Source organism: Melanaphis sacchari, unplaced genomic scaffold, assembly GCF_002803265.2.
Source record: "Melanaphis sacchari strain LSU unplaced genomic scaffold, SCAv2.0 Contig28_pilon_pilon, whole genome shotgun sequence".
Lineage (NCBI taxonomy): Eukaryota > Metazoa > Arthropoda > Insecta > Hemiptera > Aphididae > Melanaphis > Melanaphis sacchari.
The window spans coordinates 841110-868292 of record NW_020271162.1 but is presented as its reverse complement, the minus strand read 5'-3'; the positions used below and the strand labels follow the sequence as shown (position 1 = coordinate 868292).

General features: G+C 26.3%; 2 protein-coding genes across 11 annotated transcripts in view; one reads left to right on the top strand and one right to left on the bottom strand.

The window, feature by feature from the left end:
- LOC112595583 (protein alan shepard) overlaps positions 1-27183 on the top strand; it is a 117419-nt gene that overhangs the window by 32681 nt on the left and 57555 nt on the right. For 8 of the 9 annotated variants that reach the window (XM_025340840.1, XM_025340837.1, XM_025340839.1 and 5 more), the window contains one exon: positions 773-808. In XM_025340840.1, coding sequence (XP_025196625.1) covers positions 773-808 — 36 coding nt within the window. Of the gene's footprint in view, positions 1-99; positions 548-772; positions 809-27183 lie in introns of those variants that run through there. The other variant, XM_025340843.1, reaches the window with a different exon arrangement.
- LOC112595585 lies at positions 8301-9103 on the bottom strand. 2 transcript variants are annotated; one of them, XM_025340844.1, is made up of 3 exons: positions 8924-9103; positions 8604-8842; positions 8301-8540 (listed from the first exon to the last, which is right to left on the bottom strand). In XM_025340844.1, exons 2-3 carry the CDS (start codon positions 8827-8829, stop codon positions 8431-8433), a joined length of 336 nt encoding a protein of 111 aa, XP_025196629.1. In that variant the 5' UTR covers positions 8830-8842; positions 8924-9103; the 3' UTR covers positions 8301-8430. The 2 variants fall into 2 exon arrangements, with proteins under 2 accessions (XP_025196629.1, XP_025196630.1); XM_025340845.1 differs by having other exon boundaries at positions 8301-8481.

The following is a 27183-nucleotide window of genomic DNA, read 5'->3' as shown; positions in this document are numbered from 1 at the left end:
CGTCCTAAGTCGGCGGTACCGCCGGCGATCGTCGACGCCGCCGCCGCCGTTGTCGTCATCGCGGCCAGCAGCGCCAGCTATACGCGGCACAGTCAGAGCACCAGCAACTTTGACCGTGGTAGTATGCGTCTGCCGTTCGCCGTCGATCAGTGTGGTGTGCACGTATGATATCGCATCGTCATATTCGGTCGACGCCGCCGCCGTCGTTGCCGCAACCAGTCGTCGTATATTATTATTATCTGCTAGCACAGTCGTGTGTCACAGCCGCCAGTCGTACGCGATAATAATTATTATCGTTATTAAATAATTTTAATTATAAAATACAGATAACGATAATATTGTATTATATTTTAAATATCGTCGTCGTGTCTCGTACGAATTAAAATAAATTTCCATCAATCGTCGTCGTCATCGTCGTCTCTCTGTCACAGCTGACATTCGAAATCGACGGCGGTTTTTTACCGTTTAAATTTTTGTTTATTTTTAAAAAACACCGAGAGAAAATCAACACACTTCGCCGCCGCTCATCGATCTACGAGAAGAAAACGTGCGTACACTTACCATACGTATACTTATTATTTGTTTGAAATTGTCGTTTGACTTTAATTTTATTCGGGTTTCGTGCCGTTTGCTTAGGCGGTGTCATTGTAATACCTTTAAATCTAACTGTCGGCGTTTATCGCTGTTCCGGTGAATTTTTTTTTCTGTCCGCCTCTTTCGATTGATGCATAACTACATACTTACCATTTGTTCTGTTTCTTTCTGTTTTCAGGTAAACTACCACGATTACAACGCATCCTATTCCAAGGTAAGTCGTCAATAACGATTTATTATATGGTTTTTATTTGCAACCTTATAAGGTGCCGCAATGTCGTTTGGCACATTTCCACATAAATGCGCACACACACACACACACACGCGTACACACACACACGCGTACACGCGTACACACACACACACACACATACGCACGCACACACACAAGATTGTAACATGCACGACACGGCGGTTTTTCCCCTCCGATATGGAAGCGGGTGCGATGTTTTAAAATAAGATTTTCCAAGATTTCTCGCAATTTTCCAACGGGCGTATGCTTGTCGTCATTTCGGGTATCTATAGTAATAACTATAATGCTTAAAAGCGGGCGTGATAGGTAAACGCGGCGGTCGGGCGCGTTTTTAGCGGTCAACAACAACTTGTACGCCGCCGCTGTCGCCGCGGGTTTCAAAGCACACGTCATCATCGGCGAGGCGGCGGCAGCGGCGGCCAAGGCAAGTCTGATGATGACGATGACGAGAGGATAATATCATAATATTAGAATAATAATAATAATAACAATAATAATATACGTTCATGTATAGGTGTATAGTTTAATATTATATATTGTGTTATTGTTGTGTGCATCGTAAAGAAAGAGGCGGCCGCAGCGAATTCGCGGTGTGCCGCACGTATATATACACGAACACACGCATATTATAATGTACACTAATACTATATATACGAAAATACCTGAACACGATGATAACGGTTTGGCCGCCACCGTCGAAAATTAAAATACCTATTCCTATTACCTATAGTCTCTTACAAAAATATACTTTATTAAAACATACGTTGTCATGATGTGTACGGTTTTGCGACGCACCACTAACAGTGTTTTTGGTGTTTTGAACCCCAACATTTTTTGGTTCTTTGTATGATAATTATTATTAAATATTATACAGATACTAGGTTAGATTAGATTAGCTATATAGATTTATAGATTCTATGATTTTCATTTTTATCATACTTATGTAAAATAAGTATAGTCTATACTTTAATATTTTTAGAAAAAGTGTTTTTAATTTTTTTGATTAAACTTAATATGATATAGGTATTAATTATATTTATTAAAAATAAAATAGCTATAATTTTTAAAAAGTAAATACGCTCTCTCCCTTCACACACACACACACACACTCCAAGTTTTTTTCTGTGTATATCGCGGTAAATTTTAATTTGACCGCATTCATCTATCGCTTTTTATTTGTTATAATAAATAATATTTTATGTATATATCTCATTCGTGGTTAAAATAATAATAATGGTTTTTATCCCATTGTCGTACGTGGACGAAATGCTCGACGATAGATAGGTCGTCTGAAATAAATCACGTTTCGAAGCTGTAGTGGTCATCGTTGTGTGCGTATGTAGCGTATACATTCAGTAGGAAGTCATATGTCTAAGTGAAAAATTATATATATATATATTATAAGGGCGTGTGTTGGACTACTCCTGACTCGTTCATACCGTTCTTAGCGCGTGTGTAATGACAACGGTTTGAAAGCTGCATTGAAACGGAAAACGCGCCTGCCGCTGGCATATGTTTTACTTTTAGATGATGCACTATATATGTAATATAAAAGAAGTAGGTATATTATAATATTGGGCTCTGTTATTCTTTTTTTGTCTTTTACCTTTTTTTTTTCTTTTTTTCATTAGGCATATTTTTTTACCCCTCTTGCGGTGCGGCGGGGGAACACTTTTTTACGTCATCCCGTTTCATGATATTATTATATCAAACGGAGCTGTTGTTATATTAAGCAACTCTCCCGTTATCACCAAACGTACATAATATACAATTTAGGTACTGTCAGCCAAATACCGTAAATATGTATAATATGTTATTATACTATATTATATTTTGTTTACTATAATATATCATCTAACGTGTTTAAGCAAAAAAATCCTTACAATTTGTACGTCATCGATTGTTTTGGACGTGGCAGGCACAACATTAATTTTACTATCGATACGTTGTATAATTGTTATACAAACTATCGTGTTAGAAAAAATGAATAAAAAGTCTTCGTGACTTCATCGGTTTCTTAGAAGCTCGACTTATCAGGTCATAAATATTTTTTTGTTTCTATGGCACTATCATTCAATACTAGTATTTATTTTATTAATTTTGGTTTTAATTTTTACTATTTTTAACGTTTTGACATTTTTAGACCCTTGTTATTTTTGTATGTCGTTAAAATTGGATATTGTTTGAATGTTCAGCAATAACGTATTTTAAGTTTCTAAATTACAAGTGTTTATTTTTCGTAATACTTAATATATTATGTATTTCTTTTTTTTTTGTAAATATTTACCAAACTTTTGTCAAACAACATTGAATATATATTCTTTAAGCCAATATTAATGGTACCCATTCTTTAAACTGAATATTTTCTGTTATGCAATCACCAAATTTTAAACTGATATTAGTTATACATGTTGGTTGTAAATTTTGTAAACAAATTAAACTCGAAACAAATATTTTAAGTAGTTAAAAATATATATTGCTTGATAATTAATTTTATAATAGGCCCCTAAGTTTAAATTAACAAGTTGTACTTATGATTAAAGAAAAAATATTTGATTTGTATTATAGATGTACAGTTTAGTCATAAAAATTTAATAATTATATACCAGTGTTGGGATTAATTTTTTTCTTCAGTTGGGAAAGAGTGATTTCTTAGCAAAGATCTGTGACGTCCGAAATCCTTTAGATTGTATATGTGTGTCCCATTTACACTCTAGACGCCTATTTTATTAACATTGACCACTGTTGCTTTTCTGACATGTCCTTTTTTCCCGTATATTTGAATTAATTCCAATTTACCAAACGTTAATGCATTTTTTTTATTTTTTGTTGTTGTACGACGTAAAAAGAGGTGGATCGACTCAAAAATAATTTATCTTGTTTAAAATTCTTCTTTTGAACGGCTATCAAGGGAAAAAAGTGTGTTTCAAGTTTCACGTAATGACTACAGGTTTTTCTTTTTAGCCGTCAATAATGATAGATGTGGCATGTAACGCAGTAGATCATATTATTATCTTACATTTTATATTTAATCATTTGAATGGTTATTTAAAGGAGTATGTAGTTATAATATATTTTTACAACAAACATAAGATACAAAATTACTAACCATATTGACCTATTACTATTGCAAATTGAGTTACTCTTAATACTTTTTTAATCCTTTAACCCATTTTTAAATATATATATATATATTTATTAGTTTTTAGAATATTCAACTAAACATTTACTATTAGAAATTTAGGTTGAAGAATAAATGTTATGTCATAAAAAACGGGTCCCATTATTTATTTAAAAAAAAAAATGTTTTTTTATAAAAGTTTGCAAACATTTACAAAGAAAAAAACATATTATCATGAAAAATAAACACTAGTAATTGTAGATACAATTTGTATTTAGTTAAAATAAACATTATTGTTTTAGAAGTAGATTAAAATTAATTACCTTTTAAAACATGTTTTTATTATTTTTATCGAACTTTTGTATTCATAAATAATTATTAACGTAACCTAATATACATCATTAATATGAATAATTGAATAAATATTATTATTAATTTTCGAATACATTACACTGATCTATTTATTTACTTCATTTTTGTATTTTTGAACGTTTTTAATTTAATAAAATAGTTGCATTTTTAAATTTTTAAGTGTTAAAGTTAATTCATGTATTATTATAAATATGTTACTTAATTCTTATGGTTGTTTTTATTTGTTTTTTTTTTTGTACAAAATTCTCTGAAAGCACTCTACATTAATTTTAATTTTATAATTCATGTATGAATTTTCCATTTTTCATTGTACTTATTAATGAGTGATTCTTGATACAAACAGTTAAAATTAAAGATAATTTATCCTTTTGTGTTAGCTCAGTATCATGATACTAAAGCCTGATTTATTTTTTAAAACCATATCACCAATTCTCATAATCATTTAAACCTTATGTTTATTTAAATTTACAAAAAATAATTTTTTATATTGTAAAATGTGTTTGAAAATAAAATAACAAATTGAAGTACCTAAGTATTTTAGAATACATATAATATTTAATTTTATACAATTTAGTTAATATACATGGTCAATTTAATTAAAATAATTGTATTTACATATTTTTAAGCTTTAATATTTGATCTCCTTGAGATAATATGAATAAAACAAAACTATCTATTTGCCTATATATTATTATTATATATTAAAAAGTATTTTGGGACTAATTCATAATAATGTGCATTCCATCTATATTATGCAAGTACTTTAAAACAAATATATTTTCTTATATTTGCAGTTAAAAAATTAATCTAATATTATATGATTAAAATCTTAAATTAATTTCGAGTTAGAGATGTAATTAAAAATTAAATTAATGGAATTCATGTAAAATATTTTTAAATGTTAAAAGTTTTAAAAAGTGATAACTATAAGATTATATCCGGGGTTAATAAATAAATAAAATATTAAACAGGAGTTTCATTTATTAACATTTAAAAATTAATTAAACTTACAATTTTTAATTTATTTTATTACATTATTATACGTTCATATTAAATTATTTTTATTTAGGGTCGTCTTTTAAATAGTTTCACATACTGATACATTACCACTCACTTTTAAATACCCACCTTGATATTGTTTTCATTCGTTTATATAATTGACATTTTATTTTTGAACTCAACATTCAAGTAAAAGTATCCTGCTTTTACAAAAGTTTCATTCTATGTATGAATTTAGTCGGGTTGATTTTAAACTACGATCAATGATAAATCGTTATCATATTAATCATTATCGAGTGAGATAATATTGCATTAGGATTTTCATATATTTTAAATATATTACTGACTAGTTTAAAATGTCTATAACTGCAACTAAAATTTAACTGTAGATTTCGAAAATATTATGCTAACCTATTATAATTTTAAATGTGTTAGTAAGTGTTTATGTTATTTAATTATTTGTACAACTTTAATAACTTGAATTATCATATTTTATTTCATAATAATGATTATTATTACAATTTTTACTTAAAAAATAGGTTAATAGTATTCCTTTTTTTTAAAATTTTATTAATTTAATCGTTTGCACATATATTAGTGTTTTTACAATATATACTTCTTAACACATTATATAGTCTGTCTTAAATATATAATTTATTTTATTTATATATTTAAAAAAATTCATTTAATTATTATACGTGATATTTAAATGCCAATAAGATAAATGTTTTTTTTAATTATTGTCTTATAAATTATAAGTTATAACTGTATGATAAACATAATTTTCCTAGATATTTCGATAATATGCACAATATCTAAAATACTGTCAATACAATTATTTTCTTTAATATTGATTACAATATTAATTTTGATAGGAGTTTTAATATAAGTAGATGTGTGTATAAATACGGATAATGGTTTTTAAACTACTGGTGATAACTGATAAGCTTAAATACATTTATTAATATATGTATATTTTGCATTGTTTTATAATCTTAGACATTGTATGAATTGTCTCTTTTAATAATAATTAATGATATATACATATTACTTTTACCAGTGGTATTATACCACATTTTTCAATATTTCTATATTCAAGAATATTAATATTTACTACAATAATGATAAAACTATATCTTATGTCTTTGATAAGTACATCGCGTAGTAGAAAAAATAGTCAAAGAGTTATTTACCCCAGAGGAAAATCGTTTCGTGTACTTTTTATTTTTGTTAGATATATTTTTAATTATTTTACTGGTTGTTATTACAGTGCGCATTGTTAAACAAAAAGTTATTTTATCATTTAAATATACTAGGCTTGATTAGGATATCACTGGTTGAATGGACACCTTTCTATTTCTTTTGAATTTTGAGCTACTTGGGAGGTTCTTCCTGGCATTTCCTGGCAGTTTATCAGCGTTTGAAAACTAGATAATTAAAAAAAGTATATGCCATTTGACCCCTTTGAAAATCATCTCATTGACATTGGTTTAATAGCTGGACATTTTTAATAACACTCACTAAATAAAATTAAACCAATTTAAATTTTATTCATTACGAATTATTATGATGTTCTTTTATTTTTTAACTTGATAATGATTATGAAAAGAGTACGATTTACTTTTATATTTTAATTTCAGTATTTTTTTAATTTGTGAATTCGTCGAATTTTATCTTGCCTGTACTTCGTAAATTATTTTTCTGGAATGTTAGCAGAAAATGTATGTATTATACTCTTGGATTAACGCCCTTCATATATTCTTGATTATTTAATTATATTCAAGACTTTAAATTTTTCGTTTATAGCCTGAATTGTTTCTACTCTTAAAGTTTCACGTATTTTAGTAAATTTATTGATGAATATTGAATAGTTTTTTTTTTTTGAAACTTTCCTATTAAATATTTTATTGATAATTCGAGTTATACATTATTTGTTATTTTAAAAAGATAATTAGAAAATATGTTTTATTTTTTTTAACTTAAATATATTATAACTAAAATAATTAAATAAAACATATATATATATATATATGATTGGTTTAATGCTTAATTTATTTGATATATAATATTCTTTAAATCTACTTTTTAACATTATTCATATTGGATAATGCTTTAATACCATGAGATCAATTTCCAAAATAATTGTTTAAAACATAATATTAATTAAAAATAAGAATAGGTGCCAAATATTTATCTAATCATATATTAGTTTTTTGATCTAAGTCTGTACAAGTATCTTTTAAGTATAAACTTTTTCTCTAGTTTTGATTTTATTTATCTATTTGTTGAAAAAATTTCATTATTCATTATTATATAATATATATACACTATACTTCATATACTTTAATAACAGTTTAACCCTTTCAATCCCAAATTAAGTTCTGATAAAAAAAAAAAATATTTGACTTTTAATTACTTATATATTATGCCTAACTAAGAATTATTTTTTATTTCAAAATTTTTTGATCACCAAGTCATGAGTTATTGAATTATGCTATTATAATTGCAATTGGGCGTTAACGGTAATAATTTGTTATGCTATCAGAATGGCAATTGGGCGTTAAGTAATGAAATGCTAAACATTATAAATAAAGTCTGTTCAATTCTTTTTTTTAGTTATGTATTTTTTTAAATTAATTTTTAGTCTTAATTGTTAATAAAATAAAATAGACAATATAGAAAGTAAAATAAAAATTTTATTTATCACATACATACTATGAGATTTTTTGAAAAACTTTTTAAACATAGGTACATAATATTTTAATATTATAACTAATTGTAACAAAAAAAAAAAAAAAAATAATAATATTGTAACAAATATAAAAACAACTTTATTTATCATATCACATACATAAAAAGAAATTTTCTGAATAAGTCTTGTAAGTTAGGTACATAATATTTTAATAACATAACTAATTTATTTTTTTGTTCAGCATAAATATTAGTATATTTAGCCATTTTTTCAAATTCTTCTTCAGGAAAATAATTCATAAAATAATCCAATGGATTTAATGTTTTTAAAATAAATAATTCAGGTACTGGTTGTTGGATGTCAAATTCACTACAAACCATTGGTTTCATATCTTTTTTGTCAACAAATGGTAAATTCACCATAGGTGATATAGTAGGTGTTTGAAATGAACTGAAAAAAATCAGTATTTTGAGATGACTGGAATATAGAATTGACTTCACTTATTTCATCTAAACATGAGTAGTTTAAAAATAAAAATGATAAAAATATAAAATATTTATAATTGAACATACCATTATCAATAGGAATATCAACATCAAACAAATCAGGAAACAATTCATTACCATCATCACCATCTTTGAAATTAGTAAAATCATTTAAAAGTTGGTCTAATTCAGATGTAGGAAAACTATTTTCTTCTTCTTCATAATCATCACCAGATAGAGATGATAAATCTGAGTCTCGGCCGTTACCAAGCAATTCCAAAATATCAAAATCACGGAGTTGTTTTCGTGACATTATAAATAAATACCTAAATTATTTCATATTACATAAACACAATATTAAAATTATTTATATGTATGTAGTAAATTTGAATCTATAAAATACTTACGTTAAACAAAATGAAATTCAAACTACGCAGTAACTACCGTAGACTAACGTCCGACGTACGGAAAATGAGACGAATAACAACTGTTTATCAGTGATGTAAAACGTAAATATTAGTTGATAGAATTACAACATTACGCCCAATTGCCATTCTAATGGCATAACATTTAAGGTACGATAAAACGATAACGATTAATATTAATAACTATATTACTTTATAATATGTTTACAGTATCAGTGTATACACATGAAAAAAAATATGGGATTTTTAGAACGTCTTTGACATTTTATAATAAAATCAAATGTGAAATAATAAAATAAATATTTCAGTAAACATTTTTGTTATCAATAAATTGTCATTATCATTTTGTATAAACTCCGAATTGTATTGTTATCATTTTTAATGTGTTCTACACGTGTTTTTACGTATAAATTCGTGTATTACACAACGGAATATTTTAAATTCAATTTTATAACGATTTTTATATCATTGTGCTATTCTAATGGCATCGGGGACTGAAAGGGTTAATATTCTTTAATATGTTCATATTACTATTTTTATGGTTTTTTATTTAATTTGTATTATAATGCCATTTTGTTGGTTCAACATATATTTTAGATAATTTTGTTGATAAAAACTTTTTCATACTAATGTTTTTTCATTTTCATTTGACAAAGACAATATACTTATTTGAATTGTCGTATTTCTATTTAATCATTATTTATAATGCATTCATAATCCTAATTATGTTTCACAGTACAATTCAATCGAGAATAAAGTGCATGTTTGTGTAATAATAGCTCCCGATATTACGAGTATATAATTATATGTTATTGTTATCAGTATGTGTAGCGAAGAACTGATAAAATTTATAATTATTGTTAACTAGGAATTTATTGGACGCCTTAAATGTATTCACATAGATAAAATGTGTTTGATTTTTTTTATGTATACAATTTCAGTACTTTTGTATAGTGGCTTATAAGTGTAAATCATATTTTATTTTCGAATCAGAATTTCAAGAGTTAATCGTATTTATATAATATGTGATGAAAGTAAATATTTTTTTCATCAAAACTATTCTTATCATAATTTTTTTAAAATTACCTAATAAATAATATCTATTATGCCTTATTGTAAGTACATGATACAATTGTTTTTAGAATACGTCACAGTTTTAAATATAGTTCTTAAAAGCTTTTTTAGTAAATATTTGTTTTAGTAATAGGTACATTTAAAATACTCTAAAAATATTTATATTTTTATTATGTTGTTCAGCTAAAAATTGAAACTAAAAGAGAAAATTGTGTGTGTGTGTGTGTGTATGTGTTAGAAAGGATAGGATCGATAGCAATCGTTGTTTGTTGTAATGCAATGAGGAATAGGAAGTACGACATTCCATTAAGATACCCCGTCTATTTCATTTGGACTTAAATATATTGAATTTCATGATAAAAAATAAAGCGTTTTTCTGTCGCCTATTATTTTCGAGTTTTTCTACTGACAGAAGTCGCGTTGGTTAAAATGAAGTACCTACTTAACGTAAACAATATACATTTTTAGATCGATAATAATCATTATTTGGTATATTGTTTTAGGGGATTTAAATGATTTCTTGAGTTTTATTACCTTAACATATTTGTAAACACCATTAGTAATATTAATGATATGTAATAGGTTATTAATGTTTTTGTATTTATGGTAATAAAAATGATAGTGGTATTAGGTTCTAATTGTCATATTTTTGTCTACTTTAATTAGTAGTTACATCATATAATATCATACTAACTGTGTGTTCTTTATAAAGACGCCGTGTCGTTGACTGTAATTACATCTCAGTACCTACCTATCTCCAAAATATGTTGAAATTGATAATTTTTCAAGCTTTGATGTATAATACTTTGAAATTTTAATACATACGGTATAATATAATTAAAATACTTTTAATAATATTATCGGTATGTAAAATTAAATTAAAAAATCACAAAATATTCTTCATCGCTATTGCTTTCACTGACATTCTTGATTATGAGCACATTTTCACTTTAATCACCTAGTCAATACATATATTTGTATATAATTATGTACAATTATTATACGTTTGTAAATGATAATAATATATTACAATAAAATATAATCATGTTGAAGTTTATGTGGAATTTAATAACAATTATGGCCCACCACTTCTGCGAAAATAATTATTTATAAATTGTTTGTAGTTAAAAAATTTAAAAAAAATTAAATTTATAATATAAGTATAATATACTATAAAACTGTTCATTTGAATATTGTATAATAGTGAGTGAAATTTTCTGTGTTTTAGTAATTTAATACATATAAAAATGTAAATAATTGTAAAAAAAAAATTACGAAAATTAATTTTAGTAACATTATTAATATCTATTAAGTTGATTTCAATTAGAAAGGTGTATTGTACAATTTATTAGTTTTTAACATTATTTTATTAGATACCTACCTATCTTTTTAGATACTATATTATTTTAATTTAATAGGTAGGTAGTATGATTTAATTGCTTATCGTAGTGTCTTTAAAATATTATGTTTTACGATTATCTTTTTAATTCAATTTATTTATCTTCATATTAATTTTGTTTATATTTTTGCATGTTATCATAATTTAAATTTATTCATTTTTATGTACTTAAAGTAAATTTAAAACTCGATTTTTTAGGAATTGTCTACTCAGCATATAATATTTTCATGGAAAATCTTATTTTATAATCACTTAAGCGTTTATAATAGTTTATACATTAAAATTACGTAAGCGTAATGTTCATAGTTTGAAATGTTGTGACGCTTTTCTATTGTTACTATTATTTCTCAGTATTTTTATCTCGTTAAATTATTTAAAGGTTCATATTTTAAATTAAATTTGACATATATATATATATATAATATATGCAGTAATGATCAATAATATATAGTAAAACATTTACGATATCATAATCTCATACGTAATATAGTGTAACTTTGGTTGACGGCAATATTTAAAAATATGTTTATATAAATAGATTAATTTATTCAAAGGTTTTTTTTATTGTTATTATCGCATTAGTAATTTAATTTAAAACCAGTTTCGATACATCTACAAAAATTACGTAATTAATATTAAATATTATACTCACTATATTCAAATTTTAAATAATTATATGTATACGTGTCTGATTTTGTTTATTTAATTTTAAACATAGCTCATAATATTTTAATATTTTCTTTATGAAAAAAATCGGTAGTATCTAGAACCTACTTATTTATATTTAATATCTATAATTTAATAACAAATTATATGTTCATAATCATATTATTCATAATAATTTATGATATTCTCCATTTGCTTTTTTCTATATTAGTTATTAATCTAAATCTACAGGAAATATATTCTGTTTAACTTGATGTATCATATTTAGGGAATATACAGACTATTGATTATCATTAAACTTTTTTTCAAAGGATATTAATTATATTTGTTGAAGAGTATTCAGTGCCATTTTGCATATTATTATGTATTTATGTATCTACCAATCTATATATATCACATGTCGGTGTTAATAATTTTGTATGTACCTTTTAAAACTTAAAAACCTGTAATTGTACCTAATAACCATAATTTTACTTTAATAATAATTAATTTAAGTGAAATATAAAATGTTACTACTTTCATAGTTGTTTTACGCATTTCATACATGTATGATGTGTATTATTTAAAATACTATCATTTTAAATCATTAAATTATATTTTTACGTTGTGTAGTAATTAGTTATTTAATCATAATTATTTAATATACAGTTTGACATTTTTTGTATTCATATTATTCACAATTTAATTAGATAGAAATATTGTCCAATTTTTCGAACTATAGATTTCAACAAGCATACGTTATAACTCTTTTTATGTCTTATATTTTTTTACACATAAAAGTCCATTATAATCGATTATAAGACATTAAATCGTAAAATTCGTTATTAGAACGTAATTATAACAATTATAATTAGTAAAATATTATACTATTTTCCATACAATACAACTATATCATGAAGAGATTTGTTGCGTCCGGTGTGGAGTTTATAAAAAATGTGAATAAAAAAAAAAATGCGTTCTTTTCGTGTGAACGATACTACGATATTATTTATGAACAATAATTCGTTAATCGATTGGTGCAGGCTCGGCCAATTATTATTGTTGATTCGTTTAATATATAATATAATATAGTGACGAGTGCGGGTAGGAAAAAATGAAAAAAATTTTGAGTAAATAGAACCGCTTTGCACGCGCGTATTGTGTGTGACCGACAGGCGACAATCAATATTATATTATTATTACATTCATCGTCCATTATCTGCCGTCGGATTACAACAGTAATTTATACTTTATTGTATTTCAATCGATGCAAATAATAATAATAATAAAAATATTTACGACTGTTGTATGCTATGCATTTTAAACGGTTGGGAACGTTTAGCGTTTGTTAGATGTTTGTATGGTTTTTTTCAGTTAATACTTAATTATGTAGACCTTTAGATGTGCGTGTGATACCCTCATGCGTCTGTTGCTTGGTTATATATATAATTTTAAAATATACAATAGTTAGGTAAACACACGACCACTATAATACCATAACGCATTATATATTGTTGCTTGTGATTAAGTGAGTGGCTCATCCTCTTATGGGTCAATAACTATGGGAAATTATAACGATTGTATCGACAAAAAAACGTTTCTCAAAGTATTTGGTAGGCCTATTCTATAAATTGACGTTACTAGAAGCTCGTGAATTCCAATTGGTTTTTATCTTTCACCATTTATAATTTGTACATGGTATAACTACGCAGATGAGTTTCTGATAGAAAATACCTTCATAAAAGTTTCTTTAAGAGGTACAAAACATGTTCAAGTATGTATTATATCAGCTATTGACTGCAGAGGATGGAGTAAGAAACATATTTATTAGAGGTAATGTAAGAAAACTCTATACGATAGTTGGGAGTGAATGGTGAAGTAAACATCAATTATATTTTAGCAACGCTGATTTGTAATTAATAATATTTGGATTTATTATCGAGATTTATAAAATTTAAAATGCCTAAAAGTTCTATAATGTAAATAATACAATATACATAACATAAACACACACACCTAAATTTAAGTCTTATTTAAGTATAACAGGAAATTTTATCTACCATCATAATCCTATGCTCGTTTGTATATAGCCATGATAATGATGTGTAATATTGTTATGTACGCATGTATAATATCGTCGTGTGGCATAAAGACATTAGATCATCCGAATGATTTTAAGGGTACGACGTATATGTATTGATTTTATCTTATTTCTTTTCATATATGTATGAAAAAAGTGTTTAAATATTCATTTCGTTGTTTGTTCAAATAAAGAATTCAAACCAAAATATAATACCTAGGTATATAGATACGCCTATAATATTTTTATTTTCTTTTATACTGGCTTAGATTGAAGTTTTGTCTGCATGCAAATATATAATGTGGTAATATATATTATATATTGATAATATTATACAAACAATTGTGTTATACCCGGGGTTTAATGTATAGGCATTGTATGATATCCCTGCTATTATTGTTATTTGAATTTTTGACTTCACCCTGTATATCGGTTACGTGCTGGTAGCCTTTTCAATATCCTACTTATCCGCCCGATAATCGCCATCACACCCGTATAGAAGAAAACAAACTGTACAATATGATGTATCTGTAAATTTATTAATAATATATAGAGTGGTATTTATTAACGTATCATTTTATTAGACATTTTTTGTACTTTGAACGAAAAATTGACTTACAAAATACCAACAACTTTTAGTATAATTTATTGGATATTATCAGGATATTATGCTCGGCTACACAAGTATTTATGTATTATTACATGAATGATTTTAATTTTATATTAAAATTTCCAAAAATTTCAAAATTTGAAATAATTTAATACATTTTATAAAATAATGTAACGCGTTTATTTAAATTCAGAGGTTTTCAATTCTTCAATCATATATTTAATGATCTTATTTTTAAATATTTAGTTAAAATTTTAGGAGTGTTTTTATAGCGATGTACAAATTTATTTTTTTCAAATAAGAACCAACCTTTTTAACTGTAAGCTATGAAGCAAATGATATATTTAAAATGTCGATGAATCTAATTCAAAACTGAAATAAGTAGGTTTTGAGTTGTACTTTGTGTAAAATTATATTAGGTCCATGAATCATGGTAATAGATTTGGGAGATAGTATGGATAATATACTATGGTTATTTTAAAATATCTATAATAATCTATTGACATTTTATACTTTGCAAAAGTTGTTGAATTGGTAAAAACGCATAATAATTTTAAAATTAAATATTACATCAATGTTATATTTTTGTAAAATTGTTTTTAAGGATTGTTATGCTTAGAACTCATTTTATTACTCAAAACTACTAATTTAAATCTGTTTCAAATTTACAGTATAAAAGGTTAGTTCTTGTTTGAAAATAATAAGTTTTATTACCTTAAATCACTCCTTAAATAGTTTAAGAATTTAAGTAATTATTTTAAAAATTCAAAATAACTTGAAAAATGCGTCAAAAACAATCACTGTGTACATAATATATAGTATATTGGAACGCATTGTATCGCCTTGTAATAACAATAGTAATAATACGTCTAGTCTCGACAACGACCGCGATGAGCAGACGATCTATACGTGCGCACTGCACCGCATTCGACCGGTCCACCAAGTTCACTAGGTAATGTATGCGTGGTAAATGCAATGTGGCACATTAAACATAGACGCACACACACATACACCGATTGCGTTTATGCGTGAGTGTGTTTCATACCACTCTCTGCTCGCGAATGCGATAGATGTTTGGTCCTTGTTTGGAAATTCGACGACGATGACGACGACGACGCATGTCGTCCGGCCGGCTACACGATCCCGATTTTCCTGTCCCCGGTTGCCGCAGTCGGATTACATTTCAAACGGCCATAACGGTTTGCATCTTCTCTCTATCGTTCGGTGTAGTCCTTTTTAGTCTTCTTCGTGTTCACGTCGTAGATCTCTTTGTCATCCTCCACGTGACTTTTTATAATATTACCATAATAACCTTAATAATACACTCTTTCTTAACACTCGTCGTAGCTGTAGCTCATCATCAGCAATATGATATAATTGGCGTGTATCAGTATATCAAAAATCATGAGTTTTACTTATCTTTGCTAAAACTTTCTAGTAGGTTTTTAATACGCGTGTAATATTTATACACAATTATATACATATAGGACGTCGTTGGTTGTGTACCGTTCGAACGATTGTCCGACTAGAATGTAATTATTTTTAAACTAACGGATCGTGTCTGTACAGTCATATTTTTGGGTTGACTATTACAGTCGGTAGGTATTTTATATACGAGTTAAAACCGTTTTTATGTCATTGTATAATATTCAACTCAATTCAATATTTTTGGTTAATACCGGCAGCAAATGCGTTAGTTTGACGTCGATTCTGCATACCTAAACTTTTGTATTTCTACATACACACACACACACACACACACACACACACACACAAACATATATATATATATATATGTATATAAATATAAAAGTTATCTTTGTATAGATAACTTTTTATTACATACATTAATATTAGGTAGACATTTTTGATAGCGAATTGTGAATATCAGTCTTTTAATATTTTTTATTACCACGATACAACAGTCATGTTTTTCGTTATTTTTTATAGTATAATAATATATTACTAGATTTTTATTTACCAAAATCAATTTATTATTATATACACAAAAACTAGGCAACGTACGGCTTTATACCCTGCTTTGTATGATAGGTAGATATATACATCTAGTGTTACCACATATAAGTATTACTGAAGGGGAACTCTTTAAAATATCAGCTTAAAATATTTTATAATATTAAAATACCTTTGTATAACAATTTTCAATTTTTATTTACAATTTTTATTACATAAAGACAAATATGAAACTGCAAAATACAGATTGGAGTGTATATTTTAATGAAAAATAACATCTATACTTTTATTTGAAATTTACATCAAAGTTGAACAGTATCACGTTATGTTGTAATAAATATATGTAATATTTTTTGCATATAAACAAATTGTTTCAAAAAATGTTCGTAAATGTGACAACAAAAGAGTAGCAATTTAAAATGGTGAGTATAGTTCTGCATAAGAATCGGGACATTCCCCCGAATTTATGTCGTATGCGGCTGCACAGCGTTTGTGCAGTATTTCTAAACGTAAAACGTCTTAGACTAGTTTGTGATTGTATATAATAAACAATGTGTACACTGTACAGTTATGTCCTAGAATCAATGACGCATCATTTATTTCTCGGTTTGTGGTCAATGTATTTATATGTGGTCATAACATGTTACATATGAAAAATACCTAATGATCTATGTCTACGTGAAACGGATATCGTTTTTATATACACGTTTACTTCAACTACGGTTGTCTGTATATATAATGCACTTATTTGATATAACGTGCACTTTTGAATCACTCGTTGTTAATCGATTTGATTATTGTCGTTAAATTACTTCTTAGTTTTGAATTGTAGTACTCATGTAACATTAAGTAGGTACGCATCTTGTACATATGTGTTTTTTTATGAGGCCGACGACTCCGTTGTACGCATGTTCGATGCGGGTATTATATACAGGGCGAGTCACATGAAAACAATTGGTAGATGGGTCATCGTGTTTCAGTAGACGTCAACATAATGGTGGTATTAGGTTTCCAAATTAGAAAAAAAACACATGTAAATATTAAAACACTGTATTGTTTTTTTTTCGCAGCTTATTTGTAAATAAGAAAATATATTTTTTTTTCACTTTTCTTGAGTTGTGATTAAACCTTTTTTTCCTAACTCAATTGGTCTTTAATCAGTTTAATTTACTCGAAAATTTTTATGTTGTAAAAAGACTAGTATAGATTTTAATGTACTTATGTTAATATATAGGAAATGACAGATTTATAAAAATCCATTGAGCGTTGCCAATAACAGTTGCATAGAACATTAAAAATCAAAAGCTAATTAGATTGATTATAATCAACATTTTTATTTTATGTATTTTCGAAGGTTTATCATTAGGGAAAATAGATAAATATATAAATGTGATTCTACAATTATTATAATGGTTATCACTATAATTTTTCATCAACATTATATAATATTATGATGAAGCATAAATCTTTCTAATAAAATATGTAGACTGGTACTTTGAACACACTTGAACATTTCCATAAATACCACCTTTTAATTTTCATAATTATTTTTACGATAGTTATTGATTAATCTGACGCGGCAATTAATGTTAATGCATTAGTTTTAAGATGATCGTAAATTGTTGTTCTTCACAATTTAGTACTATTTTGACATCCCATGTATTCATAATAACATCCACATTAAATTATGTTTTCAATAATCGTGACTGTCAGACTATATTTTAGTGATATCATAGTTGTTCGGTTTTTTTTTTTTTTATGTCATTAAATGTAAAATCAACTTACAAACTGTTTTGACAAAATAATATAGATTATTACTGAACTTAATATTATCCTGGTGCTGTGTGCCAACACTATTTTAGTAAGGAAATTTATTTTTCGGAAACTGTTTCAATTGTTTTAATTTCTTTTTATTGTTTTTTTTTTTAACTTTTTGCTGTAGCTCTATTTAAGAATATCATAGGAATTCGCAATTTTTAAATAGTCTAGAAATTCATTTCTTTATCGATATAATAATTTAAACTTATGTATCAAATAATAAAATAAAATTCAGTTTTGGAATTTTAGTCTCAATGGAACATAATTTTCCAACAAACGGTGAAAATCTTTAATATTTGAATAATGTACGATCATTGAAGTGAAATAGTGTACAAAAAATAGCTCTTGAAAATTAATTCTATGTTAACGTACTTAAATGTATTAAAAAAATAAGAATTTGACATTCAATAAAATTATGAAGTTTTGGAAATTTTGAGCCACCGACATAACTATGAAGATAATTTTTACCTTGCACTTTTCTTCTAAATTTTTAAATGTATTTTATTTGTATTTAATCATGAAAATGGATTGTTGAATATATGTTTGAATAAATAATCAAAAAGAATATTTATTTGAAAACTTGACTAATAGACTAAATAAAATTACGTAGATCAGTATTAATTGACTTTTTAGATAATTCACAAATGTGCTTGATAAAAAGTCCTGGGGTTTTTGTGTTTTCTATCTTCCCGAGTAGTCTAGTGATTAGTTTACAAAATGAGTATCAAGTAATCGGCCATTACATTTTATAATTATTTTTATTGTGCATTTTTAAAAATCAACAACGTCAATATTTTCCATTCTAAATTGATATTTTACAAAAATGGTTATGCTTATATCTAATTGTGATACTCATTAAATATATTATCTTAACGTATCAACTTACAATTACTTACAAATTAAGCTTTATTACTTAAATTTTCATTCAGTGTAATTTGGATGAAGTAAGATGAGACTATATTGTGAAGATAACGTTATAATTATTTTTTTTTCATATTTTCGAATTGACGAACTAACTATACGGATTCCAATAATTAACTAACAGTTATACTTACAAATTATTGAACTTTAAAAATACAATTAGTTCATCGTAATTTATACAAAAAGATGAATTAACTCCATACACGTATTGAATATAATTTGAAATTTAAACGATATAATATTTTATTTAAAACCTTAATGTTAATTATATTGAATAATTTTTAAATTATTGTTGATATGTTGTACATTTAAAATATCGTTTTTCCAATGTGTCTAAAAATATTTTTAAAATATGATTTTTAATTTAATTGTTATTCAAATATAACGATTTAACGTTAGGTAATTGTTGAATATTTTGTTAAAAATAATATATTTATAGTCGTTTACATGTTAAATATATTCCCTCATATCAGATTTATACACACCTACCTAATAAACTGTATATTCACAAAATTAATATTCATACATTTATCTGTTTGAGTTTGTATACTTGATGTTGATAGATATGTAATGAATAAAATAAACGTTGAAGTATTTAAACAAAATATATGTTATGGTTTCAGTTTTTAGTTGCTTATATTTAAGGTTAAAATTAATCTATAGCACTAATAATGCTTATTTATTATTTTAAAGTAAATACAGTTTACAGTTATTTATTTTAAAATAAATTCATTAATATTTATAACAAACTAATGGTTTTATTAATTCATAATATATAATATTATTAATTTTTTGTTGATTAATCAGATACTTTATTACTTTATAGATTACATTTTGTAAATGTTGAAGTTCTTTATTGATCTTTTTAGTTACATCAATTAATAGAAATATGTTGCCATACAGGTAATTTGTGTAGAGAGATTGTTATAAATATGAAATATCATATGTGGATTTATATTGGATGCAAAGGTTTGGGCAAAAGTAAAAGTATGTATTCATGTTGCTTCTATACCGAAGTCCTATGTAGTATGCATGATATGGTTTTTTTCTATAATTCCGAAGTTAGTGATCCCTGATTATGTATATACTTGTAATATATATTATTATTATATATTAGTATATATTATCTTGGAAGCCTTCTCGGTAAAGCCATACAAAGAAACGAATGAATAAAAACCCGTACACAATCGATTCATTTCACGTAATTCTAAACTGACAACTCATAATAAGTATTTTTAGCTATAAGTACGTACCTTTAACTTTGATTACATGAGGTTCCTTAGTAGGTTTATAATATAGTATTATCGTTGTTGTATTGTATTTTAAATAATATATGTACCTAAGTTTAACATAACCGTTAAAATAAAGTAGTAGTAACGTATACATTTTTGTTTTATTATATATGCATATAAAAAAAAAACTGCAACCTAACTGTTGAAGTATGAAAAAAAATCTTAACATGTTATATAATGTTTCTTATATTATGTTTATATATTTTTTATAATCATTATGAATGATTTTTTCACATAAAAATAATATGGTTAACGATTTGTATCGATATGTTTATTTTAAAAAGCATAGAATGAATAACTTCTTATTAATTATAGTCAAGTATCTAATAATTAAAATAAATATGTAAATATCTCCAAATTAGTAACTGAATTGGTCAAAGTATGCCTAACTTATTACATTAACACTATTATAGTTAATCATTTACCAACTTGTGAAACATGAACAATACATAATATATATACTAACATAATATAAATTACTACAATATGTTATTGAATATTACATTTTAATGTTATTTACTGATGTTAAAAATTTTACGTCGAAGGACAGTTATTTTTTTTCTTTGATTTAATAAGTAAAATATACGTGTTTTCAATTCTGAGCTGCTATTTTAATTTATGTTTCAATAGTATACAATAATAGTTAAAAAAAATTCTTATTAAAAAAAACTTGGATAATTGTTTTTATAAAATCTATTTAAGCCACTTTTGTATACCATTTATTTATTTATTTATTTAGTCTTATACTTAATTTTGTGAAATTGGTAATTAAATCATGTTGTCATTTAAATGGCGTAAGCTTATTTTTACGACTGTTTTTAAGTTTTTTCTGTAGCAATTAAAAAGTACGTATATATTATATTGTTTTTTAATGTAATTTTTGAAGATGCATCCATTTGTGTCTCGTGTTTAAAGAAACTGTCCCTGAATCTAAAAAGAATAAATAATTTATGTTCACAGATAAAAATGATGTATATTATGTTAGTATAGTGCATGATTCCGTTATAACATATATAACATAGATGATCCAGATGATTTTTTTTTAGCGTTTGATAATTTACAAAATATGTCAAAACTAAAACATCTGTTTATATACGATGTAACAACGTAATTTGACTTATCTACTTCTTGACATTGATTAATTTTCTTAATTTCTTTGTTTTTCATACTATCGAAATATTATGATGATTGAAACTTTGTTCCAGATAAAAACTAGCTTTCATAAAAGTTGTATTAAATTTTAATATTTATTATCTCAAAATATTAAATTATTATTCAATGAAGTTCAATGTTTTATTCGTGCATATAATTTAACAATTTTTTTGTGATATCACACAAAAATACCGATCTGCTGTGATGAACTTGAATATTTCTATAGTGTGTATAAGTTTCCATACTATAAAATCAAACCTTATATGTAGATAAAGTTGTCAGAGATTAGTGATTAATACACGTTAATTCTATGCAGTGAATATATTAATAATATTTAGTATTATATAAATTATTATTTGGATCATATTATATTAAAGTGCGTATGGAAAAATTTAAATAATTTTTTTGTTAATTTTTACAATTGATTGAGTTTTTTTTGGTCGTACAATCGGTGAAAAATTGTTCCAGCGACAAGATATGGAATTTATAATAATGTTAATATCAATAATAATAAGTCTATCTATACATTTTGCAGAAATAACCATTTATTATACATTATAGTAATTAATAATTATATTGTATGTGGTATATCAAGTTGGAAGTCCCTGTAAACAAAATCCGCTTATTAATCTAGAACGAGGGTGAAACGAGTTCAGCTGTATCATGAAACATATTACTATACTGTACAATTTACACATACATTTAAGTTATACGAATTGTTCGGATCTTTTCACGCGTACACAAAACACATAGGGAAGTATTGCAATAATAATTGCTGCTTTAACTTCGAATGAATCGTCAGTGTACGTTTCTATAAATTTTACGTGTTTTTTTAAATGACTATCGTAGAGTATACTTATACTGGTTGTTTAGTGGGGATGGGGGTCACTTATCTACACAGAGGTGGTCAGCTTATGCAAATGCGTTTCATATCAATTACAACGTGTTGTGTGCAGTAATACTGCAGTTATTGTGCCATTGCGGGACGTCTTATCTTATTCAAACGGCGATAAACATGCACACATTTGTCAGAACTACTACTGCAGTATATTATTATATATTATTAAATGTATGTACTTATACGTACTGTAACTGTGGTGATTTATTGGGAAGTACAACTGCTTATTATCTAAGTTTTCGCATTTTTACGTATAACCTGAACAAATAGTATTTTTCTGCAAGGCACGTAGGTATACGATCTTAAATAAATATTTTAAAAATATCATAAGGTATTCCTTGTGTAAAACACGGTAAAAAATAATCGATTTGTGGTGGCGGTCTATTATTTGTTAGAAACCTTAGAACCAGGACTTTCAAACGTTATAATAACGCTATATTTGACAAAAACAATTGCAACTTTGTAAACGTAATTATAACGGAAAACAATAAACATAAATAATTAAATAACACAAAACAAAACATAACGATTAACAAAATATATGATATATCATCAAACAAAACAACGCAAAACGTTATATTATATAGCATATCATAAAAAAAAAATAATAATAATAATAATAATAATTTCAATTATTTCATAAATAAATTATAAAATATAATAAAAATTTTAATTCTGAATAACGATAAATGCAAAAGTTGAATAACGTTTAAATTGTAAATAACGTAAAATGAATTTTTTTTTCAAATACAAACCTTGCTTAGAATCAATGTTAAATTATTGTATTCGATAAACAATTTTTTCAAAACTCAAGCTTTACATCAAAATGAACATCAAGTTTAAATTTTCATATGCTTCACCGTTATTTTGAGATTTTTCTATAATGCTATGAAAACAACTGCTCTTTAATTATACTCGTACATCAAGAAAAATGTTACAAATACACTGTACCACGGCTATATATCTACTACATGTTATATTATTATATAGTAATATTTGTTTAATATATACTTACACAATTTGCGGCAGTAGTATAGTTGCCTATATTCGGTGGTTATTGGTATTGAGGTTTTTTTTTTTCTCTCAAGTCTCATAATGGTGGGGGGATGTATCGATTTATCAGTTAAAACAATAATATAATATTGTGTATAAATATATATAGCAGAACGTATACACACACGAGTGTAGTCCGTGGGGTGTAATTACCGCGTATATTTTATGGGGACATTGCAACGGCTCCGATTCCTGTAGGGAGAAAAAAAAGTAATTTCGACTTGCACATTTATCAAGCTATGGCAGTGATACCAGTAGTATACAGTAGTATCTTTTGTAATGTTTTGCGTGTGACGCACGACGAATTATAATCTGTTTGTTTGAGTTGTTTTCTCGCTAAGCGATTATTGCGCTGTTTTAATTCAATAATTACGTTATATTTCGATGCATATATTGTTTTGAACGCCTAATATTATTGATTTTCTCTATTGGAGCAACAGAATCCAAGTGGTCTCGCGTGAATATGAGAGAATAGTAAGAAAACATAACATATGAAAACTGCATAAATCTGTAGTGTCAGTTATCAGCTAAGAACAATGAATATACATAACTATAATGATATTGGCTGTGAGTGTTTATTTGATTTCTTTTTTATGGCGTCGGCGTTCTCGGGTCAAAGATTAATGACGAGACCGCTCGCCTCCGCTATTATAATATTTATTATTATTATCATAATATAGTACCTACGCGTGACGATGTTTTATAGCCAACATTTTACCTTGTTGCAAGGTCACCGTCCCAACTCATATGTTTCGTGCAATGCACGCGCGAGCGATTGCAAGGTCTCTCGAGTAGCATAATAATATTATATTAAACTCTATGTTTTTTGGCCTCCTGTTCCCACTACCTCAACCTGCAGTCCACGAACATGCATTTTTTTCTCGGCTTACGGTTCTCCGGGACGTGTACGTGTTTCCTCAAACTGGTCAGCGCTGCATATTCGCGATCGGAAGTCTCAACTTCCGTTCTCGCATCGACACGAATTTCTTTGGTGCACAGAGGTATTAGGATAATATGTTCGTATGTAAATATCTGTTTACCTTGATTGGATAGACTGTACGACAAGTACAGTAATGTAACCACAAGTCTTAAGTCCAAAATTTTTCCGTCACTGAATTATTTCGAGTGACCTAACACTATTTAATATGCGCTAAACAATAAACCAAGTGTAAAAAGTTTGAAAATTCTTGATACACTAAAATATTAATAGTTAGTTAATTTAATCTTTATATTTTGTTATTAATTTCTATTTTATACAAATACTCAAACTGTGACTATATTGCTTAATGTAATATATATAATTGATCAATTATGAAACATTATTTTAACTTTTAAGATACTATTTTTAGTATGATATAATAAATTAATGAGTACATTTTTGTTATTACAAATAATTTATTTAGAATAAAAAGTTGTACTAATGATTAGATGGTATAAATCAAGTTATATAATGCATATTAATATTTATTACAGTTATGCATGTCAAAGTGACAAAATTCCTAATAAATTATGACACTGCAAATATTTTGGAGGAATAAGCATCTAACCCCTTATTCTGATCTTTACCTATATATTTAAAAACAAAGGTCTGAAACTCAATGCACGTATAGCACGGAATTTGAACATTTTAGCGATCGTCGTTAATTGCTCGCGCATGTCAAGTACAGTAGCTGGCTATATATATATATGAAAATTAAAATCTTTATCATGCATGTTCTCTGAAACCACTCATCCGATTATCTTGATTTTTTTAAATGAAAGAGAACACGGTGGAGCATATTTTAAGCATATTTTTGATTCTATAAGTTAATAAAAAATCGAGTTACTAATTTTTAAATAATTGGAAAATATGTACTAAAAATATTATTTTTTTTTCATTCGTGTTACTACTAATAATTAGAAGTTATTATTAGGAATTAGATTTTAGTGATTACTTGATGTAATATAACAATATAAAACGTATACGTTGTTTTTGGTTCACACTATTGAAACTTTATGTGTTGTTGATTTTTGGTCAAAAATGAAAAGGAAATAAAATTTGGTTTATTCAACAAAAAAAAAAAAAAAGAAAGAAAACGAAAAATGCTGACTCCAAAAAGTAACACTAGTTAGGTCATTTATGTAAAGCTAATATGTATGAAATATCATCTAGACACCAGATCAAAAAAAACCAAAATTATTATTTATCCACACGCATTACACTGAATTTTAGCATTAGGCAACTAAATTTAATATGGATTCCTTTTGCACGGGCAACAAAGTGCACGAGGATATAGCTAGTTATCATATAAATGCGAATTTAAAACACGTCGGTAAGTGCCCGTGTTGTAATGACCTGGATTTTAGAGAGGTAGTTTTACAGTTGTTATCCGAATCTCAATCTTAATTACCGTAGTCGCTATGTCTATACATATTATAGTTCGGAGAGAGATCTGAACATGTATCGAGTAAACGAATCCCTGCAGCAGCATATCCGTAGTTTTCTCTTAGGATTATATTACAATATATAATAAGAGTTTTCGCGAGAATAATATTATGCTGACGGTATTCACATACTACTACACTTTGGTAGTTAAGTATAACTTAATATAAAAAATATCAAACCCAATTTTTTAGATTTCTTGAATTTTTCCGGATAAATATTAAAAACATGCAATTGTGTTACGTATATAACTGTATAATTTTTTGTATTTACTATATATATGTTATTTTATATTTATTTGTATTTTTATTGTACATCGGAATTTTTGTGTATATTTTATATTGATTTATAGCCATTGTAGTATTGTATGATGTATTCACCATTATCAACATTGTTCGAAACATTTTTATAGTGAACGGCTTACACTTAATAAAACCGTTTTTGTTTATTCTTGGTAATTTTGTTTTTTATAAAATAATTTCAGTTGACTTTTCTTCTTTTATTTATTTTGCTCACTTTGTTTTTCGGATTGCTTTTCTTTTGGACCATTTTCGTGGAACCGTTTTCATGTTTGTCGAATTAATTTTTTTTGGCCATTTTTTTCCGGGACGACTGCATTTTTTCCGTTTGGTCATTATTACCAATTACCACTCGCAAGCGTAGTCATGTCGAATACGAATTTAATTTTCTTGTCACGGTAGTCATCATTAATAACACATACGCGCGTATGTAATTTAAATCCTCCGTCGGTGCATATATTATATATCTATACAATACAATAAAGTTAACTGCGAATAAGCATAGTTCGATGTATATTTCAATGACGGTATCGGATAAACGCGCACTGTAGTGACTCGCCCAAAAACGATTATCTCTCCGTCGTCCATATAATAAAACATTATAT

Coding starts and splice junctions, on each gene's coding strand:
- LOC112595585 (XM_025340844.1), bottom strand. CDS start 8,829: ATGTCACGAAAACAACTCCGTGATTTTGATATTTTGGAATTGCTTGGT. Junction 8,541..8,603: donor TGATATTCCTATTGATAATG/GTATGTTCAATT, acceptor ACTCATGTTTAG/ATGAAATAAGTGAAGTCAAT.